The sequence below is a fragment of the Homalodisca vitripennis genome, chromosome 5 (genome assembly GCF_021130785.1).
Source record: "Homalodisca vitripennis isolate AUS2020 chromosome 5, UT_GWSS_2.1, whole genome shotgun sequence".
NCBI lineage: Eukaryota > Metazoa > Arthropoda > Insecta > Hemiptera > Cicadellidae > Homalodisca > Homalodisca vitripennis.
The window spans coordinates 85,337,890-85,358,640 of NC_060211.1; the positions used below are offsets into that span (position 1 = coordinate 85,337,890).

At 33.0% G+C, this 20,751-nt stretch overlaps 2 protein-coding genes across 2 annotated transcripts in view; one reads left to right on the plus strand and one right to left on the minus strand.

Moving 5' to 3' along the window:
• LOC124362458 (disks large 1 tumor suppressor protein-like) overlaps positions 1-20,751 on the plus strand; it is a 713,149-nt gene that overhangs the window by 374,609 nt on the left and 317,789 nt on the right. Inside the window, exon 5 of the mRNA XM_046816976.1 lies at positions 1,966-2,001. Within this exon, the coding sequence (XP_046672932.1) occupies positions 1,966-2,001 (36 nt within the window). The remainder of the gene's footprint in view (positions 1-1,965; positions 2,002-20,751) is intronic.
• LOC124363981 (titin-like) overlaps positions 2,151-20,751 on the minus strand; it is a 122,527-nt gene continuing 103,926 nt past the window's right edge. The window contains exon 5 of the mRNA XM_046819252.1: positions 2,151-2,331. Within this exon, the coding sequence (XP_046675208.1) occupies positions 2,151-2,331 (181 nt within the window). The remainder of the gene's footprint in view (positions 2,332-20,751) is intronic.

Consider the following 20,751-nt stretch of genomic DNA (forward strand, 5'->3'; position numbering starts at 1 on the left):
TTAAAGGTCATATGAATTAACTGTTGTTAGCCATACATTGTCAGGAAGAAATTGAAAAAGAAATCTAAACGTGCGCACTTTTGTCTTCGTGTAATTCCCATCACTTATTCTGCATATAAGCAAATGGTCAATTCGAGAAATATTAGTACCAGTGGCTGCTTAGTCATTTACAGAATTCTTCATTCATCTGGTTTTAATGAAATTTCTTTCAAAATTTTTTACGATAACTTTCAAGATTATTAGATTGTTTTTCCGAAGAAATTATACAATATTGTTTACCTCTTTGTCAATTCATTGCATAGATCCTGCATTGGGTATGTCTTAATTAATGATTCATTAATTCCTATATAAACAGAAAATGTTTGATATTTCCTGAAAATAATTTATCTCGCTGCAATTAAATTAGTAAATAAATCAATTGATTGTTTGAAATTACTCGAGGGGAAGACTATTGCGAGATAATGAGATCACTTTACGGTATTCCAATTGATAAATGATCGCAACCCTTTGTTATTTGTATTGGCCGACCTCATTACTTCCCTGCAGTTGGGCTTTGAATAAGAGATTTATGGACACACAGACAACTCTATCTCTTTGTCGGGAGTATTCAAAGTTTTAATGCTTTGTGTATCTTCGTGCACACCGGTCTGTTGAAGAGAGGCGGATTGAACATTCCGTTTGTGTTTTCTCTTAAAATATTCAGTTATGTCAATGTCGACGACGCGATTACAAATCAATGGGTCTCTTACAGTGACCTCGTACATTCTATCACTTTCCAATGGTTTATTCTAGCATTCCTTCGTAAGGCACTTGCAAACCATTTTCAACTAATTATTTTGGCTGAGCGTTAAGAAACTCGGTACGGGGAGAGTTGAACAAATTTTACCTCTGTCTGTTTGTATATCTGACCGAATGGTACTAATAGAGGTATAGACATGAAGTTTTATGTGAAGCTTCATTTTTGTATAGGCTTCAACGAGTTCAGTTATGATGTCTGAAGGTTTACGAAGCATATAAATTCTACATGATACCTATCTAAAGAACGGATTAAACTACAGACTATATAATTTTTCATATTTTTCTATAACTCTGTGGTCTTGCAAGACTCTCTTCTGTCTTTCTTCTCATATCTGTTTGGATGTCTTCCACAGGATATCTATACTGGTACGTACATACAATTAAGCTTAATCTCTAAATATGTTAGATTTATTTTGGATTTTTTGTCAAATCTTACTTAATTGAATTCATTAGAAACCTACAGATACCAAAACTTATTGAGTTGATGGTTTAATGGTTTAATACGTGGTAAAATAAAATATTATATATAGTTTACTTAAACTATATTCTAGCCATTGGCCAGTAGGAACGTTAATAAAAGAAAACTTCCTGATAAGCAGTTCTAATAACTTACATCAGATCTTACTTCTCAATTAAAGTGACGGTAGGAGCAATGTAACTAGGCAATGTTCCTTGATACAACTTTTGATTTATATTAACGGGTAGTACTCGGCTTAGTGGTGTTGAGAAATAAATAATTCCCTTAGCGCAAGTAGACGTGGAGCCGAGGCTAAAGCCAACTTCCTGTCTAATGAACACCTATTTCACACGTTTAGCTGAGTGTTTATGATAATTATATCACCCTCTAAATACTTTAATGTATAATATAAATATGACGCCATAGAATTGGTATACATATTTTTTATCTTTAATTTGTGTTAATAATAATAAATAACAAAATACTTTAACATTCGTAAAATATGCTTTCTTGTTGATATAATCATCTTATTTGACTTTACAGCTAGATATGCATGTTGATAACAAAAGGAGCCATTTGCTATGTGTGGCTTTTGGTGTATATGAATACCGACAAGTAGGCTGTGAGACATTGTGATCTGTTAAATAGCATAAGCACAAAACTCTACACTATTTATACATGGATTTTAATATTAATTATGTGTGTTACAGAGCAGTGACAGTTGGCAGGGGCACGACACAGATCAGGTACGTTTCTACCAATTAATTATTGTCATGCTTACTCTTCCATGCAAACGTGATAAAATAGCTATAATAGTCCTGTTTGCTGTCAACTTCCTAGCCCGCTAGCTCGACAACTACACACTGTGTGATCAGTGCGCAACGGGTGTGCCTAGTCAGACTGTCAGTTTCAGGCAACTTCCTGTCAGTTGTGACAGCTCGTTATGGTGCGAATATACAGCTCTGTCTGTCTGCCAGAACTCGGCACAAATATCACCTAACAGTGCTTCAGGCGTGTACCGAACACAGCGGTTAGAAAATGTAAGTCCTTCTCTAAACATACCAGAGCTAAGTTTTCTGTTTTTATCGTTTATAAGATTAATGCAAATCTGGTTCTAACAAATTATGAAATAGTACATTATCCCTGAAAAAACAAATATTACCAAAGGTATAAAACATTAGGTGACCTATTCTATCACTAATATTACTGTAAATTCAGTTTCCTAGAACCCGACTTTTACTGAGTTTTGCGAGTGATTTAAACAACGTTTAAAACACATTTCTGAGGATACTGGCTTTAAGAAATAACCCTTAGTTAAACATAATTCATTGTCTCGAAAGATATTGAACTCTCATGTCTACTAATTTAAGCTATGAGTGTTTAGGTACTTTTCTTTCTGATTGATTGACGTTTCTGCCCACTGAAAGTATAAGACAATTACGTTTTGAAATGTAATCTTTATAAAACAGCTGTAAAAAAAGTTTTATATATATATATATATATATATATATATATATATATATATATATTGGGTTGCAACCCAATTTCACGCCATGTAGATGGTTGATTTCCATGAAGAAGCTTTGAGTTTGTACGTAAGTTGTGAGGCAAGTGTGTGTCCAATGTTCCCAGAAACATTGGAAAGCTTGAAAAACTTAAATTTATTACCTTTAGGGGTTGTAACTCCATCTCTATCTCTATGGAAATTATGAGCATGAATAATCTGTTATTTGTAAAGACAGGTTCAAAAGTGAGAGCCTAAGACGTGTATGTGTAAAATTCATCTTCATGATTTCAGTCCGTACGGTAGTTGATCTTTATAAAAATGTTTTAGTTTTCTTACTTTTGTATACATTTGCCAAATTTCAACGTTCTGTGAAATCTGGAAGTTAAAGAATTAGTGATGAGGAAGCATGCGAGTGAGTGAGTAATTGAGCACTTTGCCTTTTACATACAGATGTTACTGAAAAGGGATGTTTACATCGTTAAATATTAATAAAAGTTTATTTTATGGTATATTTTAATATTATATATCATTCGCTATTTTTATTACATATAAAATGTATCTATACGAATTCGTTTATTATAAAATAAAAACAACGTTGATATTTATAGAACAGCTAACTGGTTGACGTTTTTAAATATATTAATTACTACGGCAGCAAAATATATAGTGGTTTCAAACGCAAAAGCAGAAGCAAACCAAGAAACGAGACATTTAAACAATTGTTCCAAATTAAACCCAGACGTATACAATTGACTCAGCAGCCTGCGCACATCCATCAGCGTCAGTAAGCCAGGTTAAGCCCGGACAGACAAATGGATGCTGCGGCTTGCCACGACACAACCCGTGTCACGTGGTCTACTTTGCATCTTGACAGTTGAAACAGTTACACGGCTCTGTACTCGCCAAATGTGTGAATTACCGCATAGTAAATGATGATTAAGCCTAGTCGAGCTACCACTTTGCCATACACAACCTTCTGTTTAGAGGTTTGTGGTATAATTTATACTGCTATAAATAAAATATCGAAAGATCTGGACGGTGTACTGCATGTTTCCAGTATTTTACTGGGTTAAATTGTTGAATTAAGTTATTTGCACTCAATCTTTTGACTGTAATTGTGGTTTTTAAGAAAGAGGGAGCAGTTTAAGTGGAAGTTTTAAAGGAGATACTTATTCAGTGATCGTAATGCACTAGGGAATTAATTGTACTGAGGGTTGCAAGAAGTGTTAATGTAAGCTGATCTGAAATATCCATATAGGAAGCCTAAAGGTCTTAGAATGAGATTAGGAGGGGAGATAAATATAGTCATTGCTATGAAAGTGGGAATAAATCCATTTACTAATGTTAGCTCGAGGATCCAAATGAGAAAATGGCCTGTGATCAGGTTTAATGGTAGGACCTCGGAAGGAATGTTAATACGACAGCAGGTTTGCTTGTGAAAACACTGACGATTTTTGAACACTTTTACATCGATTCAGACACTGTTTCACATCCATAACAACTCACAATTTCGCTGAAACTTTCCAGTTTGGCAATCATAAAATTATATTTTGGTATCGGATAGAAGGAGAAATTGGATCGTATTGTCAAGTATCAGAGCCTAAAAATAGGTCTCTAAAGTAGGATAAACCTGAAAGTGGGGTTAGACTACAATGAGGTTCAGTCCGCTTAAACATGTTATATCGTACGTAAACAACTAGAAACTATCAAACTCCACAATTTTGTATACTCTTTTAATAATTATTGCAAATTCATACACTGTTTTAATTTTTGTTCAAAGAGATGTCGGTCTTCATTTAACATAATTGTAACCGTAATTTATTGTCCACTGGTCTCTATGAGTATGGTATCAAACAGAATAAAGAATATAATCAGTACATCACAAGGTCAACTGATACTGATACAAAGTATTAAGTAACACATTATTAGTAGTTTTCTGATAAAAATATACGAACTGTCCAACTCATTACACAAGTCAGTTGTACCTTTTCCCTCATATTAATAATATATTTTCTCGTTCATACTTATTTAACCAAAGGCACTGACACTATATAAAGGTTGCAAATATGTAGTATGTCAGATTACATACGGTACTTATATTAGATAATATCCAGAAAAAAGTTTTACTTAATGATGTGAACTATTAATTAACTAAAACTTTAAAGTATTGTGTTGGTTATGAAACAGGTTCAATCCAGTTGTTGAATATTTTTTCCCCAAATGAACACAATATGTTCCCTCGCGAAAGATTGTCGAGCGTGAATTGTTTAAATTCGGTTCAGTAACTTTGCAGTTGTTTGAAATAAATTTGCGACATGCACCAATAGCTTATTGCGTCAATATCGTTCGAACCTGAATATTATTTGAAAGTACTGTAATCAGGAAATACATTTTAAATCTGAAATTATCTCTGGTAATACAAAACAATTGTATACCTTTTCGTAATTTTGTCCTTATTTGCTGATCTGTGATATTTTATTGCGTAAAAACTTATAATAACGTCATAATATATCCACTTCCCTGATGGGTTTAATATTAAGAATCATTGATAAACTTTAAATATAAATTTTCTACTACTTTTTTCAATTTTTATTTAATTAGTTATTTTTATGTTAATAAGTTATTGTGGATGTATTTTTCATCTGTATTTCGTATTTAAAATATATAATGCAGAAACATGAATAATCCATATAAAACTATTGTTTTATATGGATAAGGATCCTTTATAAAATGTCATGTCTAATTTCTTCAGTATTATCAAACAAATTATGATTTAGAGTAGGGGTATTTCTTATTTGGTAGTATTTTATAAGAGGCTGCATTAAAACTGTTAATTTTTTAATTAACAAATTAATCATTTTTAATTAGCCATCTAATATTCTTATTGTTTCTGTATGGAAAGAACACAATAATCGATTGTTCAAAATTTATGTGGCTATGAGTATTTCATTTTATTATAAGAGGTTTATTAAATTGCTCATATTGACACATAAGAACAATATTCAATCATATATTTCATAATATATAATGAAGTCATGGCTACAGCTGTAAAAAAAAAATAAAATTCATTAGCATTTTCAAAATTTGTTTTATCTGACGGTTGTGCGGTAAAGTTTGGAGAGGGTCGCCAAGTTAGATGATGTGGTTATCCACAGAAGGCCAACCGTTTTCCCAGTTGCGGTCAGATAAACTACGGCATGTCGGGAGTCTACACTTCTCCACCGCTGCAGACAATTTAATTTATAAAACTGTTTCCTCCCTACAATTTCTTTCTCAGAGTGAATGAATTTCATAAAAAAATATAAAATCCAAGCATGCATATAAATTTATCAGTACATTCAAGGTTCTTGCGAAAATTCAAATCTATATTCCGATTCGTTCGTGAGACATTGTGCAAACCAACAGACAGAAAGATAAAAATAGTTTTTCTATTTTTATCAAAAACAAAGAAATTTAATTACGCTACAAACTAATTAAAATTTGTACAACATTTGCTGTTCTACTAAAATTACCATCACGTTGATAATAACTAAAGCACAGCTTTAACTAAAGATTTTTATATTTAATTTTATTGCGTCTATGTAAACATGAGTGGCCACCCTCTAGAACTTACGTTTAATTAATTAATTTAGGCATATTAACTAACATAGACACACATGTTTAATGATTTTAGATTACAATAAAAATATATTAACATTTGTTCCCTAGCTCCAACCACTCAGAAATACATGTTCTTCCTCAAGTGAACATTTTCATGGAAATGTTTCATTTTGGAAGTGTAAGATCCCAAATTTTAGACTAAAATATATTTTTCATCATGTAACGTGTTTTATTTATTACCAAAAATGATCCTATTGACTATTTTATTTATTAAAACACAATGTACTATTATTATTGATGTTGTTATTGACTTGGCTGGTTTTTTTATTTATTTTATGTTAATGTCTCGTTTATGAACTAACGAGTCGTGACGTCAATAATAAATACGAATTAAAATATATATTTTAGAAAAACTGTAAATGACATCATAAACATAAAAATGAGTTCATAATTTTAAGTTTGTATTTATTAGCTAAGTAAAATTGTCGTCTTTAATTATTATTAAATATACATTCTTGAGTTATTTATTTTTAATCTAATTTTGAAACCTTATATATGCACCCAATAATAAGTTTGTTTGCCCTACAAAATAAATTACCTTTTTTCTATATATAGTCCAACTTTAGGAAAACATAGTCGACTTCCTTCACGTTTATCTCCTTTAAGTCGTTCCAAATATTGGCCTGTCTATCATTTCTTCATTAGTTAAAATCACAAATGGGTCTCTTACATGAAGGAATTAAGGAGGGTTGAGTTTATTAGCAAGCAATGAAACAACTACTTTGTTTATTACAAATGTAAATCTAATGTGTGTAATCAATTTAACAATTATTTGAAGCTTTATAATTCAAAGTATGTAATAGTGTACATTTAAGCTTCGAGGTAAGGAGAGGTGTAACCTCTGATTCAATAGTTGCCCCAATTAGTCTCCATAACAATACGGGTCTCACGAGAGGGCTACATCCTGCCTTTGTATGTTCTTGCTGTGACCCTTCAATGTGTAAATTATGACAGATCGTGTTTTGTGTATTAATGTAAATAACCGGGAGTGTAGTTTTTTAATCTACATTCAAACTAAATTTTGAAAGAATTAGGAAGGATTAGTTAATTCCTATAAAACATTCTCGGATATCTGCAATAGATTGAATATGTCAGAAAAGCAAGTTTAAAATCTTTAATTGGAAATGGAAATAAAACATATCATTTTATAATGTCAGATCGCAGTAGTATAATTATGTATCCATTGTTGAAAGGTTAATAACACCTCGTCTACAACATAATATTACAATGTTGGACAAATATGAACTAATATGGATTATTTTCTCAAAAGTGTTATAACATCTTCGGTTACCTGTTTCTTTTATTGCGAATAAATGTACATTACTGTAAATAGGTATTTTAGTATCATAATTAATTTTAATTGTGATAAGTAAACGATATAAACAGAAGTATAAAAATACCGAAAAGTAACACAATAGTGCTAGAGTACTGTGCCGATGGCGAGCGGTCTAAGATGTCGGACTTTTGATCTGTGTTACAAATAGCGCAGGTTCAAATCCTGTATGAAACTGTAGCATTTTTTTATTGCCACTATTAACCTAGTCCTATATTAAATCTCTCCCTTATTCCGTTTGATAAGATACATGCAAAGGCCAGTGGCCATGAGAACGGGTAGAATAAGGGCTTAAGGGGGTTCGGTATGCCCTATCCTTCCCATGTTAATTTGGCCAATTTTATGTACCTTTTTCTCAGAAACCTTTAAAGCTATCATCATCAAACTTTAGGACACTACTATTTAGACCTTTGTCATTTAGAGCGGAAAAAAGTTAAAAAAAAAGAAGTTTTTATTTAATTTGTTGTAAATAAAAAATTTATTAATTTTTTGTAAAATAATTTATAATTATAATTTTTTTAATAAAAATTTAAAATAGATTTTTATAATGTCTTCCGCTCTAAATGTTAACAAAGGTCTAAATAGTAGTGTCCTAAAGTTTGATGATGATAGCTTTAAAGGTTTCTGAGAAAAAAGGTACATAAAATTGGCCAAATTAACATGGGAAGGATAGGGCATACCGAACCCCCTTAAAAGAGGATCAGCCTCTTCATAAAAAACGTATTTAAAACTAATAAAAGATATGCTTTTTATTTTACTAGGATTAGTTTTACAGTGATGTGTATTATAATTGAATTAATACAATTTTTTTCGAAATGGTGTGCAGTAGTTTACTAAATTCTTTGGTCTTACCGATAACCCAACACATGTTACCGTACAATTACATTCTTATTTTTATGCTAACTTTATATGTGGAGGTCAACTGAAGGTTTTATATAATTTTTCTTATGCATCTTACTGTACCACTAATGCTTGTAACTGTTAAAGCTAAGAGGTACAAGTAAACAAAGTTACAAAAAGTTTTATATACTAATTGACACCAATTATAATGAGCACGTTTATAAAAATACTATAAATTGAAGTAGACAGGCATAAAACAAACCAATTTGTGCCTGAAAACCTCTAATAATTATAACATAACATAAATGTTTGAAGAAAATATTTTAAATTTAGTTTTATTATTATTATTCTGTTAATATTACGTTTAAATTAGTTTTTACTAGCGGTCTTAGCCGAAAATATCACCACAGATTAACGGCCGCAGTTTAACTCATTCAATGGTTCGTTATACGATACCGATGTTATCTATTAATTAAAACGTTAATAATCTCATTTGCATGAATTGACATCGTTATATGGAGAAGCTGCATAATTTTGGGTGGAGCACATATTTTAGGAATTATGGTCTGAATTTGGTGCAAAATTACTAAGAAACTTTAAATATAGCGGAACTATAACTATGCAAGCAATTTCATAAATTAAGCTTTGAATACGTCTTAAGTATTCTTTCAGTATCAAAACAAACGTCGGTTGAATTGTTTATAGGCACAAGATTGCGCTTTATTTACATTTTAAGTTATTTACTTTACATTAAAAAATGTCTCTAGAAGGATATCAGCAGGTCGATTTACATAATTACATAAGTTTAAAATAAACTACACGATTACGCGATTTTAAATGTGATCTTAAAATAAGATTTTTTTTATTTGTTCCTAAATTTGCACTTTTTTCAAAACCACTCACCAAATTGAGTACATTTTAATTCTATATACGGAAACGTGTTTGGCTTTGTTTTGATAATTCAATTAAACAGAGAATTCCAGCCGGATTTAAGCAAGAATGGTATCGCGTCGAAGTTAATTAAATTTTACCTCGTTTTTTCAAATAAATTTACTTTATATTTATTTAAAATTAAGACACGACAATGAATGTGGGATGACTTGTTTGAGCAAAAATTGAAAAGAAATATCATTACCATGATATGTAGGTGAATTAAACAATATTAAAGAAAACAAGATGTTTTCAAATAGAGAGTTAATTAAATGTATTCTCCTCTTGAAACTTTTCAGAGCGTATTTATTTCATCCATATAAATATTTTTTGTGCGCTGTGACAATTGAGCAACATTAATTTAAGTCCCACTCATGCTTAAAGCATACAATCCCATTTGTTCATATTTTACAACCTTGATAATTTAATTAGAAAAATCTGTCTTTATTGGTAGTCGCTTTTTCTTATTTTCTCTCTCTCTCTCTGCCCTTTAAACAAAATAATTTACCGTTCTAAATACTTCCCTTACCGAATAAAGCATTGCAAAACTTTGGGGTTTTAATTATTTTACTGATGCTTAATCACCATCTGCAGCAACACGTTGCTTTTAAAGTACTTGGTAAATCAGTGGTCATGTTCAAATTTGTAAATTCAAAATCATAATTACATATACTCTACGATGTTAAAAAATTAAAGCTATAAGTCGTTTTCTTTTAAATTTTGATCTATATGCTTTTATTTCCCAGTTTTACGTATAAAATTTAGTAATAAACCACTACTTGCATCATATATTTTTCTGAAGGCCAGTTAAAAGTTCTGAAACTACAGTAGATTCTGTATATGAATTAGTTTTCATTACCACATATGACATAGAACATACAGATCGTTTTTGTCGATTTATATATTTAGTAGCAGGAACGTGCAAGTAAGAAATGTTCCAAACCCACAATACTGCGTGTGTGATTTTCAGTTCTCTCAGCCCTGCTAGTGTAATTCCCTGTGGGCTGACTATCTACCTGGCTGACTTGAGGGGAAGTTTAAACGTGACTGTTTAAAATTACAACCCTCTAGCCACCTGCAAATACTATACTACAAAGTGTACAATATTTCCACCGCAAAACAAAACTTGTGTGTGATTTTCAGTTCTCTCAGCCCTGGCTAGTGTAATTCCCTGTGGGCTGACTATCTACCTGGCTGATTTGAGGGGAATTTTAAATGTGACTGTTTAAAATTACAACCCTCTAGCCACCTGCAAATACTATACTACAAAGTGTACAATATTTCCACCGCAAAACAAAAGCGTGTGTGTGATTTTCAGTTCTCTCAGCCCTGCTAGTGTAATTCCCTGTGGGCTGACTATTTACCTGGCTGACTTGAGGGGAAGTTTAAACGTGACTGTTTAAAATTACAATTCTCTAGCCACCTGCAAATACTATACTACAACGTGTACAATATTTCCACCGCAAAACAAAACGTGTGTGTGATTTTCAGTTCTCTCAGCCCTGCTAGTGCAATTCCCTGTGGGCTGACTATCTACCTGGCTGACTTGAGGGGAAGTTTAAACGTGACTGTTTAAAATTACAACCCTCTAGCCATCTGCAAATACTATACTACAACGTGTACAATATTTCCACCGCAAAACATTACGTGTGTGTGATTTTCTGTTATCTCAGCCCTGCTAGTGTAATTCCCTGTGGGCTGACTATCTACCTGGCTGATTTGAGGGGAATTTTAAATGTGACTGTTTAAAATTACAACCCTCTAGCCACCTGCAAATACTATACTACAAAGTGTACAATATTTCCACCGCAAAACAAAGCGTGTGTGTGTGATTTTCAGTTCTCTCAGCCCTGCTAGTGTAATTCCCTGTGGGCTGACTATTTACCTGGCTGACTTGAGGGGAAGTTTAAACGTGACTGTTTAAAATTACAATTCTCTAGCCACCTGCAAATACTATACTACAACGTGTACAATATTTCCACCGCAAAACAAAACGTGTGTGTGATTTTCAGTTCTTTCAGCCCTGCTAGTGCAATTCCCTGTGGGCTGACTATCTACCTGGCTGACTTGAGGGGAAGTTTAAACGTGACTGTTTAAAATTACAACCCTCTAGCCATCTGCAAATACTATACTACAACGTGTACAATATTTCCACCGCAAAACATTACGTGTGTGTGATTTTCTGTTATCTCAGCCCTGCTAGTGTGATTCCCTGTGGGCTGACTATCTACCTGGCTGACTTGAGGGGAAGTTTTAAACGTGACTGTTTAAATTTAAAACCCTCTAGCCACCTGCAAATACTATACTACAACGTGTACAATATTTCCACCGCAAAACACTACGTGTGTGTGATTTTCAGTTCTCTCAGCACTTCTAGTGTAATTCCCTGTGGTCCGATTATCTACGTGCCTGACGTAAGGGGCTGTAGTGTTTACGTCACTTTGTTGAGGGGCAATTTTCAGCCCTATCTGCAAATACTACATTACAACAAGTTAAATATTTCCACCGCAAAACACTGCATGTGTAACATGTTCAGTTCTCTCTGCCCTGCTAGTGTAATTCCCTGTGGGAAGACTGTCTACCTGGCTGACATGAGAGGCTGCAGTGTGCACGTGACTTTGTAGTCTTTACGTACTATATTATAACATAAACACCTTTTCTACTTTTTGTATATTTTGTGGGTTTCATGATTTTTGCACGATTAAATTCGCTAAATGTGTGCAGCGGAGTTTACATATCGAACAAAAGACTAAGATAAACGTAAGAAACGTATGTATTCTGGTCAAAAATAGCGAAATGAGTGGCCTCACGGGAAACTCAGTAAGCTGAAAAAAACGAAACTATGTGACGCTATTTGGAGTACCTGGCAGTATAACATACTATAATTCCCCAACCCTAGGGGAGGCGAAGAGGGGAAAGAGGGGAAAGAGCTTTAAAGATTCTTTTTTTTTCTCAATACGTCTCAGTATTGTTTGGTCCTGCAGAAAATGGTAACACCGTTTGTTAATGATAATCCTATAAACAATAAATATTTAGACAATTTAATCCGTGTTTAGTTTGTACGTGTACATTTTGTATGAAACAACGCGTACAGAAATATAGGTGGAAAACAAAGAAATTCCACCACGGCTTGGGTTGAGGGCTTTTAGTATAATATACTACCAGGTAGCCCAAACACGTTCTATACTTGGTAATCCGCTTACTGAATTTTCTTCTAGAATAATTCGTGGTGGCTAATTTTTTACTGGATATATAAATATTTTCCTAATAATAATAAGTACGTTACGTCATAACCAGCACAAAACAATATTAAATCATACGATTCATATTATGGACCTCAAGTGGTTCCTAAATTTGAAACACGCAACTACATTATAGTATATGCAAAATAATAAGTATTTTTCAATATCCTTCTAAGTGAAATATTTGTAATATACGGTAAATAAATTGAGGATCACTCAGTGTATTGAAATTTCATTCTTTGAAAATTTCTTCATTACATCGTTGGTCACGACATATTATATTCCCAAAAAGTATGGTTGACACACCATATGTTTTATAATATCCGTAATCCGACTGGGAGGCGTTTGCTGGGGACAATAATTTATATCATCATAATCAGTTCGAATCAAAGATTGTGTGAGGTTCCAAATCTATTGTCGGTAGAAAATCATTATACTCTAGTCAATCACGACAATATGAGCAAACAATTATTGTGACATGAATACCGCAGCCACTACACATGATCATTTCCTGACATTTTAAAAAAGGTACTAATGTAATTTTGATTTTATAAATGCTCTTTATTTGTTGTCCTAATTGTTGATTGTCATCATTTACGTCAGGGCTTCTTCAAATATCGTGCAAAAAAGATGCCTCTTTATACTATAGGTAAATGTGTGCGTTGATAACTTGTTTAAATTTATATGATAGATTTTTTTAATGATACTATTTTAAGTTTTACAGTCTGCATTACACATTTAGAGTATACCCATCATCATCTATTCACGTATATCTTCAAGTAGTCACAAAAATATTCCCATCAGGATTCTCTAACAGTGTGGGCCGGTCGAAATAAAGCCCTTATAAAGGGCCCTTACGTTGAGAGGCAGATGCAAACAAAAGCAGGGACTCTTCTTTCATTAGTTCGGTGTCCCCCTTAGCTTTCTCCTAGCACCGCGGTCACATCGTTACACAGTACTGGTTTATTTAGCAGGCCGTTGCTCTTTCCTCACACCCATACCAATTTGCACTTAGTAGAGTCAATGAATACTACACTATATTTTTTATTACACTATTCATGATAGTCAAATTTCACTGCATTTTGTAAAATTAATTGTAAATAGAGGACAATCAATCAATAAATCATCATATGTAATGTACTTCATAGTATTAAAGTAAAAAAAAAACTCCAACGTAATTTCTTGAGCTAAATAAGTTCAATTCAAAACTTGTTTTCAATTTTTTCATTGTACAAAGTTTGTTCGTGTGAGTAAATAGGCCATATGAATTAATTCTAATACGTTTATCGTTATGTCATAATAAGTTTTCTAAAAAAACAATGAATATGTGCACTTCTTCAGATTAGATTACTAACAAGGCCACATTATGTGTCACTCACCAGGCTTCGCTGATGGTGCATATAACATTTAAAGTCCATAGCTTTAATGTTACTATATCACATGTTAAAATTTAATATGATTGTACTGTCTAGAAATTTATTCAATCTATGATTTCATCATGGTTACCTATAAGGCTAATGTGAAAACATTCACTAACGCTTAGTCAAGTTCTATAGAGCGACATGCACTATAATTTAACTCGATGTTTTTGGTATAGAAATAAAGCTTCATGCAAAATTTCAAGTCTTATAGATCATTTCGATTTCAAGATATATTATTTGAGTTTTATTAAACGACACACCAAAACTCTAGGTAATACCACATGAACATGAATACATGTTGTACTTATTTCCAAGCATAAATGCTATACTTTAATGGTTGTGTTAAGTGATTAATCATTGCTACATTAAAGTACAGTACTGTAACATGAACATCCAAGTGTTTTGATCGTTTATGCGTACTAAGCAAATCGTATCATGAACAAAATCTGTTATATTGTAGACCGATTATTGCATGTGTAGTGATTGCTTGTATAGTTTGTATTGATTGCTTCGTTTAAATCTTATCAATGCTTACTGTCTGAGCGTTAGCGAACCCTATCACCTGAGGGACTGGATACATTTTATTTCTCTATCTCTGTCTGTACGTCCACACAATGTGTTGCACAAATCCTCGGGTGAGTGTAAAAGTGATTTAAAGTATAATTTCCTCTCTGTTCATTTCCCGCAAAAATATCTTAAGAATTAAATGAGCCACGGGTTTTTTAATTTTTTCATATAATCTCAGTGAAGCCTGTTAGCGACGCGTGGTGTAGTGAACCTCTTCCTACCTTGTATAAATTCGTAAATAAAGTTGTGTTGTTTTCTCCTCTCATCTTGATCTATTAGAACTTATAAAAGGAAGATAAATGTTTATGACAATGAAACTTACAAAATATTTTAGTTTACCACTATTTCTCGGTACTACACAGTGCAATTAAGTAGGCGTTTCCTAATAAAAACAACATTACACAAAACTAATTATTCCTCTTATTTTATTAATCATACAAGTAAAATATTTTGTTCTTACTATTTCTCTAGTATAAAACGCTTCCTTGTCAGGCACGTTGAGCAAAATATTGTAGTTAAATATAGATAATTTTTTTATTAATTTCACAATTTTATATTAAGTTCTAATACATTGAATTTGTTGCTTATGATGGGAACACTAGTTCTCCACCAATCTCTCGTATTGTTTTGTAATCTGATTCAAGAGAAGGAGGAAGATTTGGCGGAAATTTCGCACATCAGTTATTGAAAAGCAAAGTGAAGTAGAGCGTAACAAAACTCCCGACGACAGCGACACACTGAGATAAGGACTCGAGTGTATGTGGAGCCAACAGGTGGAAAATTGATACACTCTGTTATACCCCAAGCTTTTGGAATTACTTATGATGAAAGGCTTATCATTCCTGTCAAGTAATTAAAGTGAATTACCAATTATAATTATTGATCATTATCGATCCAAACAACCGTTTATGATTCATAATAGTTTATGTACTAATAGTTATTGTTTTGATAGATGCTGTATGTACTCAAAGTTATGATGAAGGCTTATCATTCCTGTCATGTAATTAAAATTAATTACCAATTATAATTATTAATCATTATCGATCCAAACAACCGTTTATTATTCATAATAGTTTATGTACTGATAGTTATTGTTTTGATAGATGCTGTATGTACTCAAAGTTATGATGAAGGCTTATCATTCCTGTCATGTAATTAAAATGAATTACCAATTATAATTATTTATCATTATCGATCCAAACAACCGTTTATGATTCATCATAGTTTATGTACTAATAGTTATTGTTTAGATAGATACTGCATGTACTCAAAGTTATGATGAAGGCTTATCATTCTTGTCAAGTAAATAAAACCAATTACTAATTTTAACTATTTATCAAAACAACCGTTTAAGATGCATAATAATTTATGTACTAAAAGTTATTGTTAGGATAGATGGTGTATGTACTCATATACAAATCTGCTAAATTTAATCTTAATATGTCTATAAAACTTTTAAGATTGTCTACACTTTATACACAATAAAGCTAGAGTTTTTAAGGATAATAACTGTACTTATATACAAATATTCTCATTTCAAATAAATTTAACAATAATTCTTATTAAATATGCCGCACACATATGGTATGATCTCTGTACCATAATAAAATGGGCAATATTAACACCTATATTTATTAATTAAAATGAGCTATAGACATGACATTTTTCATGCAGCCTCAGCAAAGCCTAATTCGCGACATGGTATGGCATAATTGTATCTTGCACATAAATGATAAGTTCATAAAATTAATGCCACTACAGGTTTTAATAAAAATCATAATAATTACATGAATATTTTCAAATTTCAAAAATTATACCAGGTTGTTACAAAAAGAAATGATAATGCAACAAAATAAAAATTATATAATTTTCACACAATTCTACAAACTAAATGTAGATTTACGAAACACAATTCAATTTTCATTAAATTATTTTAAAATTATACTCGAAGTGAGAGCGAGGCTCTTGATCTACTCAATACTACCCCAGCCAGTGTAGGCGACAAAACTCCACTACTTAAACTTTCCTGGCTTAGACGATCTGATACATTCCAACTTCTCCTCATAGTTGAGTGTTTTACTCATGTATATTTTTTGTTTTCTTCTAATAATATTTTATTAATAAAATATGATCGGAGAATCGATTTTAACTTAGTAACCTCGAGCCACTTTATTACAAATTTCCCAACATCATGATTCAATAAAATTCTGTCACCAAATCTTGAGATACGATAGCACGGTTCTCTTGATCGAAATACATTGAAGGTCATATTTTGCATACAGATAAGGGTAGAGGGTATCCTGTCCAATTTTTATCTTACTAAATCTTTGGATGACATATAACGCCATAACCATGCTCGACTCGACCTTGTAAATATATTTTTGGAAACTAGTTATTAAGTTAGCCTGCCGATAAAGCTGAGACCTTACTTTCTACGGTTAACACTCTACAGAACGCCGAAGAAACCCCTTACTTATTACTGAATACACCAGGTCTATTGTTAGTTAAAGACGCCTAAAAACGACTATGCTAGGACCTGATCTGTTGTTATGTTCTAGTATATAGGTTGGATCGTAATGATAAAAAATATTATCACTGGATGTATTATTCATGTCTCACATTGAAGCAGTTAAAGATAGGGCTCGAGAATGAAGGCTTCTACCGAGTTGAAGCTTGTTATTTATAAAACATATTAATCCTTCCCTGATCTCGCCGTATTACCGCAGCTGGCTGGAGGGTTGTGAGATGTTTAAACGTTAATCGCCGCAGGATATATACGTTTCGCGAAGTAAGTTGGTTAATCTTTATCTTAGTTTACGTACAGTATGCGGCGTTAACCAGTACGCTTAAATTTGTTCAATACATTTCAACGTTCTTCAGTTTGTTACATTGAAACATAAGATTATTAAGTTAACTCCAGCCACAATTAATTTCAAAGTATATTCTAACTTGTTATGTTGTTCTAGGTTGGTTACTCATATGAATGAATAATAGGAGATTTTTATGCTAGAAATTAAAATGGTGTATTTTAAATTTCTGTGACATTTATCGTTATATACATTTTGCTATGCACCATATTCTTAATTTTCATGCAGAAATTGATTTTAATATGTATTTCTTTATGCATAAGGGGAGTTCAGAAAAAAGTATTACGAACTGTCTGTGCCAGTTGCTTCTCAAGCAAAACAAATGGCAAATATAGGTTGAGAAATTTGTCGTTTAGCCGCTAGACATCGTTTTTTATTGTTTATAAAAAAAAACGTTAAAATTATTATCTCTAAACAACATTTACCAAACTTTTCACAGAGTTTATGAAAAATAAGAGTAATTCTCAAAACAATTGTCTGATTTGTTATAATATTAACAAAATGGCGCCTGTTGAATGGTTTTAAAGTCAAATAACAAAACAACCAGTATAATTATGTAAAATTTGTAATTTAATGGTACTGGAATTTAGTTTAGTAATTTACCGTTTGAATTTTAATAAGACATTTAAAAATAGTTGGGATCTGATAAATCTTTCAAAACTATACCATTTTTATATTATTTTTTTTACTTAAAATGTTAAATTCAACAGGAACTGTTTTACTATATTTACTATATTTTATATATATTGTGCGACTAGTAAGTCGCAAAATATTTTTTTCATTTCCTCTTATTTTTAGAAATTTGGGTATGTTTAGCTACTTACTAGTTCTAAAGATAGTAATTTATTATAAAAATACAAAATAGTGACCAGCTGTTAACCTTTCTGGACCTCTGTTTACAGCACATTTTTTGTTCTAAAATCATAAGTACTATCAGCCACAGAAGATTGTGAAAGTAATTGCCTTTTCTAATCGCTCTCTATATACGGCTTACTGTCTCTGAGCAGCCCGATTATACAGACGTCTGTAGTTTGATTTTGGCAACTTTGATTCCTCCATCAACACTCTCGAATGATCATAACTTTACTAATTGTTTGCCTAAGCTGATTCTTCTAACAAAGATCTAAATTAGACACTGCCCGGTGCTTTAATCGCGTTGATAACGCTGTAAGCCCTCTCTGAGCAGCACGATTATACAGACGTCTGTAGTTTTATTGTGGCAACTTTGATTTATCCATCAACAGTCTCGAATGATCATAACTTTACTAATGGTTTGCCTAAGCTGCTTGTCCCAACAAAGGTCTAAATTAGATACTGGCAGGTGCGTCAATCGCATTGGCAACGATAGTGCAGTAAGCCGTGTCTGAGCTAACCGATTATACAGAAGTTTGTAGTTTTATTGTGGCAACTTTGATTCCTCCATCAACAGTATCGAATGATCATAACTTTGCTAATGGTTTGGCCTAAGCTGCTTGTCCCAACAAAGGTCTAAATTAGATACTGGCAGGTGCGTCAATCGCATTGGCAACGATAATGCAGTAAGTCGTCTCTGAGCTGCCCGATTATACAGAAGACTGTAGTTTTATTGTGGCAACTTTGATTCTTCCATCAACAGTATCGAATGATCATAACTTTACTAATGGTCTGCCTAAGCTGCTTGTCCCAACAAAGGTCTAAATTAGATACTGGCAGGTGCGTCAATCGCATTGGCAACGATAGTGCAGTAAGCCGTGTCTGAGCTAACCGATTATACAGAAGTTTGTAGTTTTATTGTGGCAACTTTGATTCCTCCATCAACAGTATCGAATGATCATAACTTTACTAATGGTTTGCCTAAGCTGCTTGTCCCAACAAAGGTCTAAATTAGATACTGGCAGGTGCGTCAATCGCATTGGCAACGATAATGCAGTAAGCCGTCTCTGAGCTGCCCGATTATACAGACGTCTGTAGTTCGATTGTGGCAACTTTGATTCCTCCATCAACAGTATCGAATGATCATAACTTTACTAATGGTTTGCCTAAGCTGCTTGTCCCAACAAAGGTCTAAATTAGATACTGGCAGGTGCGTCAATCGCATTGGCAACGATAATGCAGTAAGCCGTCTCTGAGCTGCTCGATTATACAGACATCTGTAGTTTGATTTTGGCAACTTTGATTCCTCCATCAACACTCTCGAATGATCATAACTTTACTAATGGTTTGCCTAAGCTGCTTCTTCTAACAAAGATCTAAATTAGACACTGCCCGGTGCTTTAATCGCGTTGATAACGCTGTAAGCCCTCTCTGAGCAGCCCGGATTATACAGACGTCTGTAGTTTTATTGGGGCAACTTTGATTCACCCATCAACCGTCTCGAATGATCATAACTTTACTAATGGTTTGCCTAAGCTGCTTCTTCTAACAAAGATCTGAATTAGACACTGCCCGGTGCTTTAATCGCGTTGATAACGCTGTAAGCCCTCTCTGAGCAGCACGATTATACAGACGTCTGTAGTTTTATTGTGGCAACTTTGATTCATCCATCAACAGTCTCGAATGATCATAACTTTACTAATGGTTTGCCTAAGCTGCTTGTCCCAACAAAGGTCTAAATTAGATACTGGCAGGTGCGTCAATCGCATTGGCAAAACGATAATGCAGTAAGCGTGTCTGAGGTGCCCGATTATACAGAAGTCTGTAAGTTTTATTGTGGCCCAACTTTGATTCCCTCCATCAACAGTATCGAATGATCATACTTTGCTAATGGTCGCCTAAGCTGTTGTCCCAACAAAGGTCTAAATTAGATACTGGCAGGGTGCGTCAATCGCTATTGGCAACGATAATGCAGTAGCCGTCTCTGAGCTGCCCGATTATACAGAAGTCTGTAGGTTTTATTGTGGCAACTTTGATTCCATCCATCAACAGCTATCGATTGATCATAACTTTACTAATGGTCTGCCTAAGTGCTTGTCCCAACAAAGGTCTAAATTAGAGTACTGGAAGGTGCGTCAATGCATGGCAACGATATTGCAGTAAGCCGTGTCTGAGCTAACCGTTATACAGAAGTTTGTAGTTTTATTGTTCGGCATCTTTGATTCCTATCCCATCAACAGTATCGAATGATAATAACTTGTGCTAATGGTCTGCCTC